Consider the following 22,958-nt stretch of genomic DNA (forward strand, 5'->3'; position numbering starts at 1 on the left):
ATGGCTCCCGGGACCAGCCGCTCCGCGGCATGCGGGATCCTCCCAAACCGGGGCGCGAACCCGGTTCCCCTGCATCGGCAGGCGGACGCGCAACCACTGCGCCACCAGGGAAGCCCCGAAAAGAAACTTTTAATGTTGAGCACTATAAATATTATTATAATCAGCTCTTTGCCCGTCTAAAGAACCAAAGTTGAGACACCTTGGCTGGTATTCAAGTTAAAAATTCCAGCTGTTTTTTGGGGGGTGGGAAGGGGAAAGGGGGTTCTTTATGTGAGGTCTAAAGTCTTCTCTTCAAAATGCTCACTTCCTCAATTTCAAAGATTTCCTCTGATATTTCACAAACATCAATTTGATGGAGGCATTCAAAATCCAAACTTTGAATAACTCTCATTTTATTTTGTCTTTATCTTTGTTTACTTTCATTAGTATTTCTCTCCCTCTCTTTCCACTTCCCAGCACCCACTTTTTTTTCCCTCATGATGGCAAATATTGGTATAGTCCCCAAGGCAGGGAACTTCTCTTCAGACTGTAAAAGGAAATGTTGAAATCCTTAGCTGTCCTGTCACAACAGTAGTGGAATGAAAAGTCGTTGGATTGTTTTGGCAGTGGTTCTGAAGCAGGCACAATTGGAAAATTATTATAACACCACTGCCCGAAAATCCCCATTTGCCTCAAGATAGTGGCATTTGTTGACAGAAGCCTCTGAAATGTCCAGCACATTCTCTTGAGTTACCATTTAAGGACCAGTCTGACAAGTGACTTCTTTCTGCATATTTATTCCCCTTGTAACCTAGGCTGGACTGTTCCCGAATGACCTTCGAAAGGACACAATGCAGCATCATCAATGGAGCAAATCAGAAAAGATGAGAGGAGGAAAATATCTCTTAGCCCTGAGGTCAGTCTGTACCAATAGGTTACCAAGACTGTTTAGTGTGGAGAAGAATGATGTCAGAGATGACATGAGAATTGTCTTCACATTTCACACAGATTGTCCTGTGGGATATTCCAGAAACTGATCAATGGGATCTAGAAATCAGGATTATGACCAGAGGATGAGAGGATTCAGGGATTTGGATGGCAGTTTAAGACAAGAAAGAACTTCTTATAGTTAAAAATGTCCAAAGATGGGAAGCTTTCCTCCTTGAAAGAGTCTCCCATCACTTGATGTGTACTAGTAGGGACTAGATAAAGTGGATATTGTGAAAGGGATTGTTAAAGGGATGCTTGATAAAATCATTTAAAACCAGAGACCTTATGATTCTCCAAATAATTGTTGTCGATGATTAGGTAATACAACCTTTTTTTTGGAAAGAGTTGAATCAATCATGTGAGACCTTGGAAAATTACCTGAACTTTCCTAAGGTTTAATTTCCTCATCTGTAAAATGGAGACAATGCTATCTCTTTTGTCTACTTCATAAAGACCTTGTGAGGATTCAATAAAATGAGGTTAAATTATTTTATTAAATAAAAATCATTGAGTATCTGCCTGTAGTGCAATGTCACTTTGGCAGCAGAAACTGGGACACCATCCAAGGGAACTAAATTTAGTTCTTCTGGGAATTGTTTTTTGGTCACCATGGACCTGCCGACCATCTCTTTCCCATTTGACACATGGTATTCTCACGAGGGTTCCTTGTCCATAAGCTTGACAAGTAACCACAACCCACAAACCAGGAGACCTATATGTATACCTGGGCTTTTCCTTCAGGCTACCATCTGAACTATACCAATAACATTTCTCAAAGGGCCATCCTAGGTCTGATTGGGAATAAGATTTGATACAAGAGGCATTAAGTACAAAGCATATCATCATAAAAATGTCATGGTTGGCCATTTTCTCTCTCTGATCTTTGTCCATTCAAGAAATCCCACTAGAGGGGCTTCCCTGGTGGCGCAGTGGTTGCGCGTCCGCCTGCCGATGCAGGGGAATCGGGTTCGCGCCCCCGTCTGGGAGGATCCCACATGCCTCGGAGCGGCTGGGCCCGTGAGCCATGGCCGCTGAGCCTGCGCGTCCGGAGCCTGTGCCCCGCAAAGGGAGAGGTCACAACAGAGGAAGGCCCGCATACCACAAAAAAAAAAAAAAAAAAAAAAAGAAAGAAATCCCACTAGAAAATCTCCAATAAATCTCTGTTCAGAAACTATTTGAACAATTCTATTGACAGATTGCTCATAATCTTCTGATACATCTTGGGCAGCTCTGATGGTTAGAAAGTTCTCCTGTTGATTTAGATTCTGGAACATCCATCTGCCATCTCTTTGATTTAAAAATAAGATTCCCATGCTGGAGTAGGTTCAGCTTGTGTTTCAGTACCTGGATGTGGGGCATTGGGGTTACAGAACCAAGGTTGATGGATTCTCTAACACTTAACAAGAAGGAGAGCTGCCATGAATCACCACGCCTGGCCTCCCAGTGGGCAGTCGGGTCTTCTTGGAGGCTGACATTTGGCCAGCCTCTAAGGCAGAAAAGAGAAGCCAATTTATGAGGATCTTTTGCCTTGCGTCCCCTTCTCATTGTCCCATTGCTGAAGCATTACTAAGGAAGCCAATTCATAGAGCCCTGGGGCTAAGGAAGAAAAGAACCCATCGAATCTAATGCTTTCATTTCACAGAACACAGAGCAAAGGCCTAGAAACTGGAAAGAAGTCTCTCAAAAAGCAGATGGCGAATTTTTGGTATGAGGATTAAACTCTAAAGCTTCCAATCTCCAATTCCATCTCCACTGCTCTTTCCATATACCTCCATTCCCAGGAAAAGACACGTCATCTAAATCAGCGTATCAGAGTTTCTGTGTTCATTCTGACGTGAGAAAACAATAGGTCACCGTTGTTTAGGGGGAATTTCCAGAAATTACCTGTATTTTCTTAAAGGCTAAGGTCACTCATGGAGCTCTCTGATATCCTATCTGATTTAAAAGCCCAAACAAAGCTGCGGAAGCCAGCAGATATTTTGTAAGGCAGCTTTACCTCTGCCTGGCATTTTGTGGGGCAAAAGAGGGGAGGGCAAAAGTATTAAATTCAGGCTTAAAAGCTCCTCAGAAATTCTTTACACACAGGAGACCAAGTTGGAGAAAAGAAGATGACTCCTGCCAAGGGGAAGAAAGAGAGAGATGAATGCCTGTGGTTTTCAAAGGTTAACAACAGCAACAAAGCCCAAGTATTTGCACAGGGATGAATGTTCATTGGCTTTTGGCCAACAACTGTACGAGGGCTTGTGCCCACATCCTGTAGCTGTGGTTTAGGGACGCTGCTCATGAGTGACTTCTTATGCTTAGTGGCAGGAAACTTTAGTCACTGATGTGTAAACTCACCTTTGGTCTGCACCTCCCACAATGTGCTCTGAAGGCAGTTCGGGGACCAGGCCTCCTGATTTTCTTACAGATACCAGTTCCTCAGGGACTAAGGAAGAACCCATTTTAAGGCCTTGGGAGGGACTGAGACTTGATCAGTACTTACCTTACTCCACTCAGTTGTAGCAACCCCTTAGGATAATTCTATAGCCACAGGGAGGAATTATGATATCCTCTGCGAAATCCTCCCTTTAACCTCAAAACCCAAGACAAAAAAATGTGAGCTCTGTTTCATTGCAGGGCTGCAATATGAAATATGAGAGGCAAAGTCAGGAGGTTGCTTCTGAGCCTAGATCTTGTATCTGATGAGCTATTTCACACTCAATTTTTAAGAGTTCGTAGTAAACTCAAAGTCTCCTTTTCAGTGAAGCTAAATGGAATTTGCAAGAAATTGCGCAAAGAGCAGATGGTGAGTTTTGGGCAAAACTGGGATGAAACTCTAAAGCTTCCATTTTCCTACTCCTAGCCACTGCTCTTTCCATATATCCCTATTCCCAGGGAAAGGCATCCTCTAAATCAGTGTTTCACAGTTGTCATCTAAATCGGTGTATCATAAGTTACTTTGACGTGAGAAAACAATAGGTCCAGTTTAATTAACTCTCATGTTTTTAGGTAGATATGAGAGACTGTGATGTTACATTATGGGTAGAGAGTACGTTGAGATCAGTTTCTCTGAATTACCACCTCGTCTCTCACATCCTGTCCCCTTTGCCTACCTCATGCACCTCAGGAACTTCTTTTCCTTCCTCTTATATTCCCTGCTCACTCTTTATGGAATTATTGAAAGAGATTGGAAGGGGCCCTAAAGGTCATCTAGTTTAACCTCCTACCTATTGCAGGAACGCCCTCAACCAAAACACAGAGCAGATGCAGGCTCAGCTTCTGCAAAAATATTGCCAGGGCAGAGAAGCCCTTGCTTTCTACAGCAGCTAATTCTACTGCCAAGCAACTGCAGTGAGTTAAAGGTTTTTCTAAATATTACATCCAAACCTTCCTCCCTGGAAATTTACCTATTTGGTCCTTGATCTTCCTTTGAAGTTACCCCAGGTAAATCAATTTCCTATTTCATATGGCCACACTTCAAATAAAGGCAGCTAACTGGAGCTCTCCCAACAAAGTAGTTTTATTTTTGTTTTTTGACACAAATCCCCAGTTACCACAACCGTTCTTCATGTGCTGGATTATCCATAGCCCCTGTTGAACTCCTCCTTGTTCGTGGACTATTCTGTTTGGTTAACATTTCTTTTAAAATATTGTATTCAACACTGGCATGGCAATTCAAATATAGGCTGACCAGTGCAGGTTAGAATGTAGTTGTTCTTCACTTGCCAATGTACTGTTATTAATGAAATCCAGGTTTTCTTTATTATACTATTTGTTCACATGAAGCTTATAGTCAACTTCGTACTATGTATAATATATAACATTATTTTTCTGATTTAATAATCTCATTTAAGGAACCAATGAGGCCACTTTAGTATGGATTAATTGTAATGAACCTGGATTAGCTCCTAGTAATCACTGCTTTTCTCTTTTGACTTTTAAATTTACTTGTTAAATTTTTTCTAAAGTATGTATTTAATATTTTATCCTGAGTCAGTGTCAGACTTATTTTTCTATAGTATCTGGCAACCAACATTATTTTTAAGCGGGATTTTTTTTTCTGTCTTCAGAAAAAAATTTTTCTGTCTTCTGTCTTCAGTCTAGAGGACAAAGTGGGAATTGTTACCATGATGGGCAGCTGAGCCAAAGAAGTACAGTAATCAGAATGGTTTACTCCATAGAGATCTTTGGTGTTGGTTAGCTGATCATTTTGTCCTCAGAGCAAAAATAGACGGGCAGTCCACTCAAGTTTTATTTGGTCTGTGTAAGCAAGAGTAAACAGAAGGCTGACTTGAATCAGCATCTACCACCCCACTGTTACTGAAAGTGGGGCCCAGCTGCTTGCCACTCTAAAGCCAGTAAAAAGACAAGGTTGGTGGAAAGGAAATTTGCTTTATTTCAGGGGCTAGCAATGGGGTTGGAGGGGAGTGTGGACTCATGTCCAAAGGCCAACTCCCCCATGCTGACAACCAGGGGGCAAGACCTTTAAAGGGGAGATCCAGGGGTGTATAGGCAGAGGGAAAGGGGCTACATGCAGCAACAGCACAGCTAGCTCTGACAGTCATCTTGGAATTGATCATGTGGTGGTCTGATCAGCATCATCTTGATTGTTTAAAGTACAGTTAGTCTTCAGCTCCAGAGTCAGTTTGTTCCCATTTCCCTGAGGCCAATTCTTGGACCTGTGGCAGCTTATGTCATGACTACACTCTGGTCATTAGGTAGTTAACTTCTTCCAACTGGTAGGGGTTTCAGAATCTACAAAACAGCTCAAAGGATATGGCTCAGGGTATTATCTATAGCCCTTGAGGAGGAACTAAAGGTCTTTGACTTTGCTTAATGACCAAACTATTATTATCTTGTCCTGTTTGACTGTTTTCCTTTGCTTCTGCATTTTCTCACTTCTCTGATTAAAGTTATTCTTTGGCTAAAGTTTTTCTACAGACAAAAGGCAGGCTAAGGACATGGGGGAGAAGGCCATAGGATCCTGCTCCGTTTCACCACAATACTATTATCTTCACTGAACGCAGATTGCCCAATTCCATGGCAATAATTCCCACTGTCATTTTTGGCCTGTGGAGACTAGCCACAAGGAAGCTGTTTAAGAATGTTTGCTTTCGCCTCACGAATGTATTTCTCTTGGCCTTGGTGAAGGAAGTGTTTCTGAATCTTCTGAGGGGATATAGTTAGAGTGAAACTGAGAAGCTCTTAAATAATAAATATACTTGAGCATCACAATCTCCCTAAGCCTTTGGATACCTTCTTCTAGCATTTCAACTTCACTCAGTATACACTTCCTCTGGGTCCATCGTTCAGTCAATCAACGAAGCAAATTATTGGAGCCGTTTTTTTCTCCCACCGAACCTTTTTATTGTTTCCAAAAAAGCAGTGTTGTCCACAGAAAATCCTAGTGCCCCACATTTGTTACAAAATCATTCCCTAGGTCTGATGCCAGGAGAAAACAATCAGATCTGGACTTCCTCCCACCAGCAGCATTTTCTGAAATGTAGACAGTTTATCAAATATAATTTATTTAGAAAAATAAAGTGTTTTAAGAACTTAATTCCAAAAGAAGACTGAAAAAGCCCAAAGGCTGAACAGAAAACAGCCTCTGCGACAGCAACAGGTCAGGTCAGGCTGAGAACAGCCAGCAGGGTCAAGCTCTGAGGGAAAGCCCACCGGTCCTACCAGGAGACGGCGGTAGGCACAAGAGCCCCTCCCCTCCCACCAGGAATTGATGGCGGTGGCCATTCTTCTTCCCGGGCTGCCCACCCACCCCACTGGGGGGTTCCTGGTCTCAACCAGGACAGCCACTCCCCCAAGAAGCCACAACTCTTTTAACACTGTGCTACCTCCTCCCAAGCAACCCCGCCCCTCCTTCTTCCGCTTCAGCCTTCTGTCCCAGACTTTCTCCCAGTCCTCAGGTCCCTATGCAGCACCCACACTCTCGGACCTTTGTTTTCATTTGGGGGAAGTAGATGAAGTAGGGTTGCCTCTGGCTTCTTGCCTGACATGGCTGCCACTCACAGAATCCATCTGCTAAAACAACACAGCGTCTTCCTTTTCCCAGAGGCACCTTGAAGGACCGTTTCTCCATTATGGTGTCACTACAAGAGCTGGGAGTGTTGAACTGCAGCTTGGAATGATCAGCTCCTTTGAACCAAGACGGGACCAAGCCCCATCACATGGCAGCAACGATACTCTCAGATGAGTCTGCGCCCTTCTCCAAGTGCACCCGGGACAGGAGCACTGGGCTGCTGGACTGCGGGCTCTTGTACGAGGGGCAGTACCGGTCCGGGTCCCTGGCGGTCTCTGTAGGCGCAGGCCCTGGCGAGGGCCTCCCTGGGCAGGTGGCAGTACATCCGCCTGCACACCCTCCGTGCCGCCTTCACACTGCGGGTCCCTCCACATCAGGACCCGCGCCAGCGTGGCTCTCTGCGCACCCCGCGCCAGGCCCCCCTACTGGAGCCCTTTTTAGTGACTCAAGCACATTGAATTCAGAATCTTATCCTGGTGCCCTCTAATCAATAACATTTTGTTTGTCCCAACATTATATTGCTGCCACTTAGATCTAATACGCTTCGAATCAGTTCCCATACGTGTTTTCTGTTAGTATGAATTGGCAAAACCTCAAAATTATTTAGGGGCACGTTGCATCTTTTCATGAATAGTATTTTTTTAACTTATTTGTTAGAAGCTGAATTTGGTTATAAGTCTAGAAACAATGCAGAATGAGAATAGATTATTGTACATTTAATCACGTGCTGACTGACTACAATTGTTGATCCAGATGTGTGTTTTTTTTTTTTTTTTTTTGCTTGAGTGAAACAATAAATTCTCTGGCACCTGGTATTGCCAGTTATTGATCTGGCAAGTTTTGTTTTTTTTTTAACTTGATATTAAAAATCATCAGTGGCAGTTTACTGCCAGGTGTTAGGACCAGCAATGTGCATCAACCTTCTAAACCTATGTCATATTCTAGTCAATAGGAAACTTGATCACCTCTCTGTTCTGTAAGACATGGCATTGGTCTGTTTTCCTGATGCTATCATGTAATGACCTAACCAGGTGAACAGGAAGTAGAAAGTATTCCAAAACTTGTGTGACACAAATATCTCCAAATTCTGAAGCTTATATCACCGAAAGTCACATTGGTGATTTTTCCAGGGTGTCAGTGGTCTGTGACATGTTAAGATACGCCTCCTAAGGGAAATGGCAAATTTCTGCCTTCTTATCACTTGAGAAAAAGCCACCATGCTTAATTGGCTTCCTCAGATTATAGAGGCAACAGTTATCTCCTTCAGGTCTGCTATTTGAACCTGTTGATCAAGTAATCCCAAAGGCTGCTAGTTTTGAGTAGGGGACAGAAAAGGAAAAGGCTCTGCAACTGGTCCAGTCTTCTGTGAAAGCTACTTTGTCACTTGGGCTATATCCCCAGTAGATCCAATGGTGTTTAAAATCTCTGTGGCAGATAGAAATGCTGCGGGGAACCTTTGGCCAGCCCCTCCAGATGAATCACTGGATAGACCTTAGGATATTAAGCAAAGATATCCCATTCTTTTAGATAACAGTTTTCCTTTTGGATTGCTACTGGGCCCTAGTAGAGACTGAACACTTGACCACACACCATCATCAAGTTGCAGTGCAGCCTAAGCTGCCCATAATGAACTGGATGTAGTCTGACCCACCAAGTCTTAAGTTCAGGCATGCACAGCAGAACTCTCTTATCAGTTGGAGGTGACATATACCTGATAAGGCTCAAGTAGGTCCAGAGGGCCAAGCACGCTGCATGAGTAAGTGAACAATGGTACCTATTCCTACTACATTTTCTTCTCTCTTAACCTACACCTATGGCTTCATGGAGAGTTCCTTACAATCAATAGACTGAGGCAAGAAAAATGAGCCTGATTCATAGATGGCTCTGCATGATTTGCTGCATCACCTGGAAGTGGACAGCTGTGACATCTTCTCCATGGTGGTCCTGAAAGACAATGCTGAAGAAAATGCCTCCTAGTGGGCAGAGTAAATGGAATTCCATTTCCATGTTCTGCTTCAAGACTACTTTCTAGTTTATAACTGAGGAAACATATCTGGAGTAGGGGTGTGATCCGGTTACTCTCACACATTGTCTCACAGAGCCACCACTGCTTCCTAGTGGTAGAGACATGATGCCGTCTTCCATTTTGCCTATATCAGGTTGGGTACATTTCCACGTAATAGAAACCATTTCACAATTTTAAACACAAGGTGTTTTAATTTATGGAATTAAGTATTTATAACATTGTTACAAAGGCTGGAGGCACAGGCTGGGACTCTGGAAGTGACTCCCAGAACAACGCTGCAAAATTGGCGCACCCAAGGATTAGTTATCTCTACCATACACAAGAAGCTAGGCAATCAGGAGGCTGCTATCACGATAGCAGGTACCAGGAACACAGCCCCTCAGCTATAATTCAATAACCAGGAGTTTTTTCCTGGAACTGTTGGCTTCAGAGCCTCTTTACATCTGCTAGATCTGTACCAGCAAAATGAATACGAAAACTTCTGCCCCCTTCCTCCTTACTTACTCTGAAGTAGGACGTGGGAAGAGCATTCTGTTTATTCCTCTTAATAGTGATTGCAAGAATTTATTGAGTATCTATAGGTACCAAGCAGGGTGCTAATGTCTTTGCATTCATTGCATCAATGAATCCTCGAATAAATCTCTCAATTTAATATTAATGTCAAACCTCCATCTTGAAATGAGAAAAGTAAAAGTACAGAGAGGCTAAGAAACTTGGCCAAGATTCTGTACTCATTGGTAGAAGACCTGGATTAACCTAGAACTTAATCATATCCAGAATCTAGCTACAAAGGAATCTGAGAGTTGTAATGTTTAGCTTTCTAACTTCTGCAGTAAAAAAAAAAAAAAAAAAAAAGCCTACTAAAACAAGGTTGGAAGAGATGTTGAGCTGGCCATTTTACTGAATCCTCAACCTGACATATTTAAGATAACTGTTGAACTATTTTTCAGCCTGATTATAAACTCCTTGAAGTTATCCACATTTCTCCTCCACCACACACATTTACCTAGGTAATTGGTAAATGTGTTTTATGATGCTGATCTCATAGGCATTTGGGTTTCAATCCATGTTAGTAGCATTTGTTTAAGTTTCCAGGAAACTACTGCTTTTTTGTAGTCTGGTTTTATAGAGCAGCAGACCCACTTAGGCCTTCTCCCTGACTTTAAAAAGAAATAGTATTTTGATTTTACCAAAAGTCTTTTTATTCCCAGACTTTGTTGTGGTTAAATCAAAAACACATAGCAACACTCAGAATGTGTCATCATTACAGAAAGTGAGGAATGGCATTTTCCTGGGGTAAAAAACAATCATAAGGAAGACTAGCTGAGTGATGCCTAGAGCACCAGCCAGGAGCTTGACAGCTTTAGAATGGAGCTAGTTTACCAGAAGTGTAGGCCACACCTAGAATAAGCAGAACATGATGACCTGGTAGGTGTTCTGGCCAGAAGGAGTGTGTCAGGAAGAAGAGATGAGCGGAGGCTCTCCCAGGCTGCCATCAGCTTCAGGGAAAGTGAGCTGCAAGCAGTAGACACCAGCCAACTGATTCTAGTGACTTTTCAGATGATGATTCCAACAGGAGAGGTGGAGAATGTAGGAAGTAAAAATGACTTCCACAGGAAATGCAACGTGTTCAGATTTGGATAAGTTTAGTATGAAGGGCTGTGGGACATAAGTGAAAATATTCCTGTCTCATCAACAGGTACATGTGAGGGTATGTTGCTCAGGAGCCAAGATCTTTGGCTTGAGATAAAGGCCAGGGAGTCATCCAAGAATGAGTGGTAGCTGAAACCTTTAGTGTGGATGAAATTGCTTAGAGTGAGGATATAGAACTTTCTGCAGTAATGGAAAATTCCAGAATTCTATGCTGTCCAACACAGTAGCCATTTGTTGTGAAATATGGCAGATGAAACTTAGGAACTGAAATTCTATTTTATTTTAACGAATTTAACTTCATGTGGCCACAAGTGTCTAGTGGCTATCCTATTGAATAGCACAGGCATAGGAATAAAGAAAAAGATGCTGAAAATGAAATACTTAATATTAGCAATATTGAATATCTGAGCTTATATTGATGGCACCAAAGATAAAAAAGAACACATGCCTTTTTGAGTTTTTTTTCCCCTCTCATATTTTATCAAATGGTAAAGAAAATCCAATGATACCAAAGAGTTGTGTTGGAAACCAACAGCTTCCCAACTCACCTCTTCCCACTTCCAGCTTAGTGGTAACTTATCTTAACAGCCTTTCTTTCTGGTTCTGCTGGTAGTGACCTTCATAACTTTGAAAAATATGTTTCTATTTCTCTATATTGATTCATCAATATCAGATATTATCTGTTGACTGCCTTCTATGAAAGGACCAGACTTAGTTCACATACACTATCCTTCACACTCCTCTTTCCTCTCTACCTGTTTATTTTCACTTTTCTATTGATAAAAATTGTTACTTAAATAATACATTTTAACTTCTATTTCTCTATCAATTTTAGTTTCTATTTCATCTCCCCTCTGTGAAAATAAAGATGTTGATGAGATAACTCTAGATTTCTCCATCAACTCTTATTTTTTGCCTTTTGTCAAATATGCATTTACTTCTACCTTATCCAGGTTATAAACATTTACATTCTGTTCTGGAATCATATGAAGTGTGTCACATTTGTCTGCACTTGGTAATTCTGAAAAAAGAAGTGATGAGGCTTGTGGAAGGAGGAACGTGAGACAAATTATCTACGCTTTGCTTTAGTTCTCTGTTTTACTTTGCTGGTGCAAAAATAATAACTCATTGTCTATATGTCTCCAAATTTACCATATAGTATCTTATGATTTTCTTACAGGCTTATAAGTTATTAATATCCTTGTTTTGCAGATAAAGAAATCGAAATCGAAATAAATAGAATGACTTGACCAAGGTCATGCAACTAGGAAGTAGGGAAGTTGACAGTCAAGTTAGGTTTTCTGATGACATATCACCCTGCAAATCTTTCTCAGTAAAGTTCCCTGACCACTCAAGTTTGCAAAAAAGTAATGGGTTGGTTTTTTGCTTTAGGTTTAAAATCCATGGTTCATTTTGGAGCAGAGAAATTTGAAGCTTGTGTACTGTGGCCACATTTTCTTTCAAGGAACTGTAGAAATACCTCCAGGCATCTGGGTACATCATGAACCCAAGTTGGCAAATGCTTACCTATCGGTAAAGAATTATCCAACACTAAACTAACATTTACCGAGCACTCATGTGCTAGTGTCTGGGTTAGGATATTTCATACTCATTATTTTATTTGCCCCTCACAGCAACTCTTTAAGTAGAGAACATATCAGAGATGGAATTGAGTAATTTGAATGTCAATAACTCACCCCTATCATTGAGTCTTCTCCTTCTTTAAAATGAGGTAGAATAACCTGTCCCCCAGACATATTTTGCAAGTGTGCATATTTGGAAGATGAATTGAATGTGGTAAAAGGAAATGGGATTAAGTGGTTTGGTTACTTGGGAGATAGGTGTAGACAAACATAACACTGATGAGTAATAGTGAAGTCTTATGAGGCTTTACTTCCATTACCGGCAGTGAAACTGACCCCAATGAATTGGCATTGGGAACTGCTCTTGTGCACAACACAAATGACTCTGAACACTCTAAATTCCAATGAGGATCGTGCTAGCATGATTGTGCAGTAGTAATGCGTTCCTGATCCACAAAACCCACCCAGGATATTTACTATCATTTTCAGTAATACTGTGATTAATGGAAACTCATTAAAGAGGTATCTCATGCAAGAGAGAGATCCAGATTTTATGCATCTTATATGACAAGGGGGCTCTCTTTGAGAAATAATGACTGTAATACTATAAATACAAAATTAGGCACAAAAATGACTGTTTTTAAACGGCAAAATACATCCCAATCAAATATCATCCCAATCAATATTTAAAAATATAGATATTACAAACCTGAAATTTACTACAAAATTAAAAATTCAGAAAATAACATAATACCTTTGTTAATTAGCACACTTATATAATACCTCGTTCATACTCATTGTGACTGCATATTATTTGACTACCTCTTCCTACGACAAGGGGAGCAGGTGGCCTTGGGTCCTAAGCCAGAAGTCAACAGTGTGGGCTGCAACAGCAGAGTAAAATGATAATGCCGAGATTTTGGTACCTATTTCACTTATACAGATTGTTTTTTAAGAAAGTTAAAAAAAAAAAAGGAAAAAAGGGAATTCCCTTGCGGTCTAGTGGTTAGGACTCCGTGCTTCCACTGTGGGCAGCTAAGATCCTGCATGCCAAGCCGCCCAGCCAAAAACAAACAAACAAACAAAAAAGTAAAAAAAAAGATCTGTGTCTCCTTCTGCATTTGATCCTCAAATGCTGTTCCACCTGAGGGGGTCTGGGGTCCAGGAGTGAGGTCCCCTCCGACCATCCACCTTGGTCTCTCCAAGGATAACCAAGGAAGACGGTCTTGAGTAATCCACACCGTGGAGTATTATTTAGCCATAAAAAGGAATGAAACACTGATGCAAATTATACCATGAATGAACCTGGAAAACATGATGCTGAGTGGGAGGAGCCAGTCATAAAAGACCACATGTTGTATGATTCCATGTGCATGAATGTTCAGAAGAGGTAAATCCACAGAGACAGAACGTAGATCAGTGGTTGTCCAGGGCTGGGCGGTGGGGAGGGTGGGAGTGACAGCTAAAGGGTACAAGGTTTCTTTCTGGGACGAAGAAAATATTCTAAAATCATTGATGGCTATGGATGCACAACTCTGTGAATACACTAAAAGCAATAAATTGTGCTTTTTAAACAGGAAAAAAAAATTTTCCATGAAGAGAAATGTTAATTCATTTTTTCTTCAGTTTATTGAAGTGTATTTTCATAAAATTATTATTAATAGTTTTGAAAAGTTTCATTCAGCTTTACAATTCATTGTTGGTAATGCAAAATATTCATCAAGTTTCTTCCACATATGAGATATGAGATTTGGAAGAATTTTCACGGACTACCTCCTGGCTCTACATATTTTAACAGTTGTTCTTCTCCACTACCCTCATGTTTCCTGTGCCAGATGCTTGAGGGACCATTTGTATCTTCATAGGAGCTGAACTTTGGTCTTGCCCTTTCTTTGAATCTTGTTGCTAGTTGGTTATGGAAGTGGAGGCCAGTCTTTTTTTTTTTTTTTTTTTTTTTTTTTTGCGGTATGCGGGCCTCTCACTGTTGGGGCCTCTCCCGTTGCGGAGCACAGGCTCCGGACGCGCAGGCTCAGCGGCCATGGCTCACGGGCCCAGCCGCTCCGCGGCATGTGGGATCTTCCCGGACCGGGGCACGCCGTGTCCCCTGCATCGGCAGGCGGACTCTCAACCACTGCGCCACCAGGGAAGCCCGGAGGCCAGTCTTAAATCAAGATAAGGGATAACTTAACTCTTCCTGAAAGTGAGTGGGAACCATATAATTTTATCCTACCTGCTTAACCACAACTAAATCCTAACCTACCTCAACGTCTCTTTAACCGTATCTCACAAATGCCTATGGTCATTCTGAAACCCAACTTGAGGGGACGAGTGATAAAGGGGGAGACAAAATGGAAAGGAACAGCACTTTAAACCAATTTCAGTTAAATAAAATTTACTTTTGAAAATTAAGGAAAAAAAGGAAAGAAAAATGGCCATGGGAGTATATTGCTAGGGCCCCTCTCACAGCCTCAGAATGGCCCCATTAAGGGAGGTATTTTGAAATTTAATCTTTATTAGCTTCACAAAAAATCCACTCTGACCCTAGGATTGTGGAAGGAGTAACAGATTTGGAGTGCAAAATCTTGATTCTGGTCCTGGATTTCCCACTGATTCATAATATGGACCTTGGACAAGTTATTCACCCCCTGGCCCCTCAGTTATTCCTGTAAAAAATAAGAGTTTGACTAGGTAACACCCAGAGTTCTCTTCTCCCTCTGACATTGAATTGTGTCAAATAGAACTGGCTGCAGTAGCAAAATCCACACAAATGGGGACCTTCCTGCCTTCACAGTCTCAGGGCATATAGCACCTAGGCCTAAATTCAGGAGGCAGAATCAACCCTGGATATTTTCACTCCGTTTTAGAAGCAGCTGACTTGGTTTTCAAGAATGCAGTCATCTCTTCTCAAGGAAAAAGGTGTAGTTTTCCAGGGACTCTAGTCCCCAATGCATCCCAGTGATCTTGTGAGTGACTACAAGATTGATGAGGGGCTTGTTTCCATGGTGACCACTTCTGCTCTTCCCAGCAGCTGGAGGGCTTAACCCAGCCTTGACACAGCTTCCTCAGTTGGGTTGGGCATCCACTTAACCAAAGCATTCAGGGCAGGACTTGACAGCTCGGCACTTTGGGCCCTGGAAGGGATTCCAGAAGGGAGAAGGGTGGGAGCATGGTGAAACGACTCAACTGTGCTCTCATTTTTTCCATGGGCTAAGGTCTCAAGAGGTGTGTCTTAGCTAGAAAGGAACGTTAATGGCTAAGGAGGCTTAAGGGGCTCTCAAATGCTGAATGAAACATTTCTTGGTGGGTGGGGCTGTCCAGTGAGACTTCCCCATCCCATTTGCTTCTGACCGTCATAGAACAATCTTCTCTCTACCCTGGTCCATTGGGCCAAGCTGACTACATCTCAATATCAATAAATACACCTCTTTCACTACCAGTCAATTCTCTGACAGTTTCCAGGTCTGTCCTCCTCTAGCTGCTTTTCCCCAGGTCTGTCAATGTAAGACCAAGAGCCACTTGTTTGAATGGAGAACGATGCCTAAAATTTAACAGACAGTCACAGCTGTGTTAAGAGGATTCAAGCTCGAGTACATTCTAAAATAGAACTCGGCCACAGAGGGCATGGAGACATGCCGTGCTCAACACTGCCAGAGAATGCGGCCTGAAGCTTGGGTTTTCACGCCTCAAACTCATTAACCCCCAGCCTGCATTTCACACATCATGTCCCTCCAGAATCTCTGGCTTCCTTTCTTCGAACAGAACACCCTTTTCTTCCTCAGTGGCTTTGACTGGTCCTTGACCTTGTTATTGATTCTACTACTCACCCAGAATGTTCTGAATGCCAAGGCTACAGTAGGAAACAGAATGTCCCTGTGAGGGAAGACTTGCTCTAATTATTAGAATTATTGGATTATAGGAATGTAGAGTTGGAGGGGATCCTAGAAATCATGTAATTCTACCGCCATCATCCTACAGTTTGGGCAAAAAAGAGGACCAAAATTTATGCAGTGAGTTTGGGTCATTAACCAGAAAGTGGAAACTAACTCCTTGCCCTGTATTTATTTCTATTAGACCATTTAATAATCATTATTCTTAACTCTAAATAATTTTGCAAAGATACTTAAGACAAGTTTTATAGACTTAGGTACCTACTACAAACATTGAGCCAATCGCCTTAATCGTTTGCTTTAGTATGGGAGTAAAACCGAGCCTAGGAGTGCCAAAGAAATTATCCCCTGACATACACAAACATCCTAGATATTGTTTTCCTTATCCAAATCTCCATGTACAAACATCATAGTTCATAACTAAACACACTGATGTATACATATATTCATTCAAGAGGCTATCAAACTATGGGCTGTGTGCAGGTGCTGTCTCTTGTCCTGTGAACTACTGAGAGAGGAAATAAGATAATGCTGAGGTGGAGTCCCGAACACAGCAAGAGAGCCAGGCATGGCCCTCTCCCACCCTTGCACACTGTGACTGTAGAATAAGGCAGATTGGGATACCTATCTTTAAAAGGTTTAAGATGGCTAAGGGAAAGAAGAAGAGAGAAGGATTAATTTAAACTAAGTCCAAGGAAGGCTTTTGGGGATGGTAGTATATAACCGGGTCTTAAAGGATGGGTAAGAATTTTACATGCACACAATGGCGGCGGGGGGGGGGTGATCATCAAAGAAGGGGAAGTAGTGTGGACACGGCATGGAGATGGGGAGGGCATTGACCGTGTTGTTGCCAACTTGTGGTCAGCTGATGCTCTATCCCATGGCTGAGTCAGAAGGAGGAGGAAGTACAAAACTCTACTCAGAAAGAGGGAATTCTCAAAGAGTTATATCTAATTTCCTAGGTATGAACTCCCACATCCAGAAAAAAACACCAAGTAGGTAGGACTTTCAGATTTTGAGACTCCCTCATTTTAGCTATTTCTCTATAAAGAAGTCCCAAGATCTTCCTCCTTGCCTCGGTTCAAATCTTAGCTTTATACTTGCTAACACTAAGATCTTAGGCAAATGATCCAATCCTCTCAGATCCTTTGTTTTCTTATCCATATACCTCCTCTAGGGTGCTTGTGAGAATTTAAATAACATAAAGCCTCAAAAGTGCTCAGAAGAGTACTTCGCACTTATGAATATTTAAGTTCTTCCCTGTGAGTTCAGCCTCCCAAGGCTTGAAGATGGATATGGCAACCAGACTAACTGGATCATTTTTTGAGGCTTGGGTTGAATCATTGACAAACCACCGAGTCAGTATAGTTATGTGTAAGGTGATCAACTGTCCCAGTTTGTCCAGGACTGAGGGATTTCCTGGGATATGGGACTTTGATTGCTAAAATGGGGACAGTCCCAGGAAATCAGGATGGTTTGTCACCCTACTCTTGTGGTTAAGAGTGGGGCCTCTGGAGCCAGTCCATCTAGGTTCCAATCTTAGTTTTGCCGTTACCATATGCATAAACATGAACAAGGTACCCAACCCTCCATACTTCAGTTTCTTCGTCTGTAAAATAAAGACTAAAATAATAGTACTAACCTCATAAAGTTGTTATGAAGATTAAATAAGTTAGTATACATAATTTAGCTCTTTTCAGTAGTAGAAGATACCAAACTTTCTTTGTCTTGACCCACCTAACTCTAAGTTCCTTAGATAATCCTTAAAAAAATAACTTGTTGAAAGGAATCAAATTAATTGCTACTTGTGTACTTACACACTCTCTGTCTTCACAATGGATTTGAGGTGGAGTGATTCTCTTCTCTCGGTGACCCTGGCACTGTGGGCTTGCCCTGTCCTCGTATCGTGGCACTGTGTTGCTTGGTCTTTTGCATCATTGGGTATTTGGGTTAGACCGTGGCTTATGACTCAGAACCATTCTACTCCCCCTGAAGGGAGCAGGGTTCAGCATTGGGAGTCAGGACACTGGGCTCATGGGTTCGACCTTGGCCACAGCCTTCCCTCTCTGGATCTCAGCTTCCTAATCCTTTAAATAAGGGGGTTGAATGGCATGACTCCCAAGGTCCTTTGGTTTTGAATGAAAACATTGCAGGGATACATTTTCTTCTTTTCCCTTTCTTTCTCTAGCTCAGGAAACAGAGAAGGGAGAAGCAGACAGCAGCAGTCTCCTTGCATGTCCCAAGATGTCTCCCCATCCTAAGGAGGGGAATTCTGAAGCCTTACACAAAGGCTAGTGTAGGCTCTGCCCCTCTAATTATGGCCCATTAAGGCCCCAGATCCCTCCTGTCTGCAGAGTGTTCTATTTAACATTCTCCCTGGCGGTGCCGTCGCCAAGGATGCAAGCCATTGCACTCACTTCTGTTGATGTTTATGTTGAGAAAGTAGATAATCCTCACTGCAGTGACAAGTTGATTGAAACAAGTAAAAACCGAATAGGGTTTAGAATTCTAATTGCTGACAGATTCATAATGGTGTGTGAGCCTGGTGTCTGCCTGGCTGCCCTGCTGCTCAGAAAAAAGTGTGAAGTTAAAGAGTATATTGTTTCTGGTATGAGATTTCTCAACCCCAGAATTGTTTCTTTTCTGAAGGGAGGTAAGGGAGAGAAATGTGGCTTTCTGAAAATGATGAAGAAAAACATCCAGAGGACTTAAGGGGAAAGAGATAATCAGGTGGGGTTTTCTAGTGAAAAGATAAGTGGAGATGGGTGTAGGGGGAAAACATCTGAGTTCTAGTTGGATGGTGACATTGTGTCACGTGGGGCAAGTCACTTAACCTCTCTGACCTGTTAAACGGGTCTATTAGATTGAAACTGTTTACAATTTTGTTGTCTTACAGTAGTTTTCTATTAAATATTTCTAGGAAGAATAACACACAATCAAACAAAATCAGAATAGTTTTGATTTAATATCCCTAATCCCCTGGCACTAGCTGGGAATATACATTGTCCATTGATATCTATATGTGTATGTTAAATTATACAAAGTAGATAGCAAGGATTCACAAATTTCTAATACTGGCTGTCCTTGGGTTGATAAGGATGTCAGTAAGACTAGGGGTTAGGAAAAATGTATTTCAATTGTATCTGCATAGCTTTATTTCTTATATAAAATATTTGAAAGAAATATGGCAAAATTTGAAGAATTATTAATTATAGGTAGTGAGAAACACAGGTGTTATAATAGTTAAGTACTTCTCCTATTTCTCTAAATAAAAAAACAAAGTTGACTAAATATTGTTGCTTCTTCAAATTCGAATATTTTGTGATTTGGTAAGGCATCCTCTTTGAACCTCAGCTTTCTCATTTATAAGATAAGAAAGTAAGTCTAGGTGATCTCCAAGATCCTTTGAATCATTAAATTCTATCTCTGGGAAGAAAATAAAAACAAGATGGCTAATTGACAGGGAAGGAGGAACCAATTTTAAGCAAGTATGCTGGAAGATTGTGTTGGGACCCTCTTAAAAGTAAAGGTGATGATTTTGTCTTCCTTTCAACTTCCAGTAATTCTATGTAGATATATAGTTCCCAAATGCTAATTTAAACATCTAACATTTGAGAATCACCCACAGTATTTCTCTGCCTTTGCAGAAATTACCACTATGATGAAGAGGAAAGTGGTAATTATTTCAGAGGAAGAATGGGCTCTTGCAATGAAGTGTGGTTTGGGAATTAGAAGATTCAGGATTTTAGTCCTGTCTATGGTACTCTCCATCTAGGTGACTGAGCAATTCACTTTAACCTCTCGGGGTCCTGTTTTCCTCATTTGTTAAGTGAATGAATTGGACTAGGTAATTGTAAAGGTCTCTTCTGTAAGGAAAAAGAAAGAAGCAAATATTTTACTTGATAATAAAACCACTCTGGGAGAAAGACGGAAGACAAACAGCAACAGATCAGGAATGTCATAGGTAGAGTTCATAGTGATTATAGCTATTAGACTACCTGTGATCAGCCTTTAGGTCATCTGGAAGCCAAGTATTCCACAGTTTTATTTCAAGGTGGAGTCATTCTTTAAGTCCCTTCCCTCTGGACTCTTTTTGCCATCTTCTCTATAGCATGTGCACTCTATGCTGCTTTGCTCTTGTGCTATGCTGGGCTCCTTTGTATCCTGAACATTATTTTTCTTGATGCTCTGATTATTCTCCATGAAAACACACACACACACACACACACACACACACACACATATGTATATACACACATCTGAGATTTTTCAACCTCAGAAATATATATATATATACATATATATGTGTATATATATATATATTTGTAGCTCATGGTCTTTGATTTCTTAACCACTTTCATTTTCAGGAGTATCCCTCCAGTGTGCACTCTGGGTAACTGCCTAAAACTTTGGTGCTGAAAATCCTTTGTAATGGATAATTTCATGTTTATAATAAATAATTCTTTTACTCACTCATCAGTTATTACTGGGTGGAGTTAAAAATGGTTTTACTCTTCTTGAAACAAAATATAGAATGCTTTTTTTTTTCATAAATAAACTTTAGTTCTGTACTCTAATTGCTATATTATTTTGTCTCTTCATATCCTTATCTATATCAATCTGACTTTTTTAGAATCATCTCCTGGATTTATACAAGTCTTTCTCCAGTAAGATGGTGAAAAGCTTCAGGCACATTATGAGCTAATAAATTGACAGTTTCTAGATTAAAGCAAATGCAGAGACAATGATTAAAGAGCTTCTACACTAGTAAAGTGAATAATAAGCACTCAGAGATTGTCTGTGGATAAAGGATCCCTGTGGGCATATTTCAAAGTCCATTCAGTGGCCAGGGGTTGGAGAGCTCTTCTAGAAGAAGAAATGCCATAAATCACTTGCTCTTCAAATTTTTTTCTAAGGAGACAGAGACTGAAGCCATGACTTAGGCTTGCCAAGATTTTAGACCTGTGGTTCCACAAAGTCTAAGAATTCTGAAGCTGAGACCACTGAGTTATGTTTCCAGTATCAAAAGCCCACTGAGCATGGATAGTCCCTTGGCATCCTGAAGACACTAAAATAGGATGGTCCTCTACCTTTCTCTAACCGTTTTTTTTTTTTTTGCCAGTCACGATTTCCATTCTATATTATGGATGGTGGTGCAAATTCAGGAAAAGGTACCTGTTGGCCATGCCAAATCCAACAAACACAATTTAACCATGATGAATATTCAATCCTTTTCTTAACTTTTAACACCTGCTTTTTCAGAGCTGTTGATTCTCACCCTGACCAGCTTAAAGTGTAATTGACAGGGAGAAAACAGAGCCTGGATTATTGTCACTGTCGATGGACCACAAAGAAGACAAAACCTGATGACAGTGATGGTGGGGGGGGGGAAGTTCCAGTGGTATTGTATTTTCTGATCCACTGACAATCAACACGTGTTTATGGAAATCACTCTGTCACTGGATTTCCATCACAAACCTTGGGAAAGAAGACTGAGAGAGTGAGGGGAGAGGAAGAAAGATTTGGAATTATCCCCGAGAGAGATCATAAATCTTCTACTGGGGTTGATTTCTTGTAACTATTTCTTGCCTCAAGAACAGTAAGAGTCAAATGACTACCCTGAACTACTGCTTTTCTGCTGACATCTAAGAGAAATACAATATCCTGATATTAGACTAGAGAAAGAGGATTGAAAGTTATGTAGCTCATTCTTCTTATTTAAAGACAAGGAAACCAGAGAGTGAAAGCCCACGATCACACTGAGAATCAGAGTTGGAAGTTGTATTTGATTTTTTTCACTCACAGACCCATGTTTAGTCTGAGCTTTGGAGGTAGACTGCATTGGATTTCAATTCCAGCTCCTCACCTTAAGAAATGTACACTCTTGGGCATGCTACTCAGTCTCTGTGCCTCAGTTTCCTCATTTGTCAGTTACAGATAATAGTAATATCTATTTCATAGGATTGTTGTAAGGAGTAAATCATATAATTCAGTTAAAGTGCTTAACACAATCCCAGGCACATATTAACACAATATGTATTAGCTATTCTTCTTCTTCTTATTATTGTTACACCATACAACTGAGGGCATAGTGAGTCAGATATATAATCCCTGGACAGCAAGATATGGTAAGAAGATAATGGCAAATCTGTTCCCATCACCCTCTGTCATTAAAACACTTTTGAGACTCTGCATTGCCTTCCGAAATGCCTGCCTTCCATATCCTCAGGATAAGGCTCATAAGACCCTTCCTGGTTGGCATCAGCTGACATTCCCAGCCCCTTCTTTGGTCATCTTCCCTCCTTATCCATGTGTCTGCTGTTCCCCTCCCCAAGGTCTGATCAGTCCCACCCTAGTTTTCTCAACAACCCATGACCTCTCTCATCTGCAGGGCTTCACATTTGTCCCCTCCACCTGACAGATGCCCCCTCTAAGCTCTTTTCCTTGTTAATTCCATGTACTCTTCAAATTGATTTGCTCCACCCAGGCAACCCCTGAACAATCTGGACTTACTTTTTTCGTATCCTTCATGCCACACATTTGATTTTCCTATTTCCTTGTCTATCTATCTGGCTTGACTAGATATAGACCCATAAGGTCAGGGATTATATTTTTTCCACTGTTTTATCCCAGCTTTTAGAGTAATGTCTGCTTTGTGGTTGCTGCCCAATAAATATTTGTTGAATTGAGCACATGGTACACAGGGTTCCTTTCTCCCTAGATAAAGAATCTTGCAGCCTGAACATAATGCAAGCTTTTGTTCTATTCCCAGCTGCTGGTAAATGGGAGCTTACAGGTCGGAATCAAAATCACCGAGGTAGCAG

General features: G+C 41.2%; 1 protein-coding gene across 9 annotated transcripts in view; it reads left to right on the forward strand.

Moving 5' to 3' along the window:
- TPRG1 (tumor protein p63 regulated 1) overlaps positions 1-22,958 on the forward strand; it is a 383,646-nt gene that overhangs the window by 176,270 nt on the left and 184,418 nt on the right. For 5 of the 9 annotated variants that reach the window (XR_008617208.1, XR_003680640.2, XR_008617211.1 and 2 more), the window contains one exon: positions 795-3,551. The exons of 3 other annotated variants lie outside the window; for them this stretch is intronic. Coding sequence is in view for 1 of the 6 variants with exons in the window: in XM_028492188.1 (XP_028347989.1) it covers positions 795-895 (101 nt within the window). In the remaining 5 variants the exon portion in view is untranslated. Of the gene's footprint in view, positions 1-794; positions 3,552-22,958 lie in introns of those variants that run through there. One more of the 9 variants, XM_028492188.1, reaches the window with a different exon arrangement.

The sequence above is a fragment of the Physeter macrocephalus genome, chromosome 1 (genome assembly GCF_002837175.3).
Source record: "Physeter macrocephalus isolate SW-GA chromosome 1, ASM283717v5, whole genome shotgun sequence".
Taxonomy (NCBI): Eukaryota; Metazoa; Chordata; class Mammalia; order Artiodactyla; family Physeteridae; genus Physeter; species Physeter macrocephalus.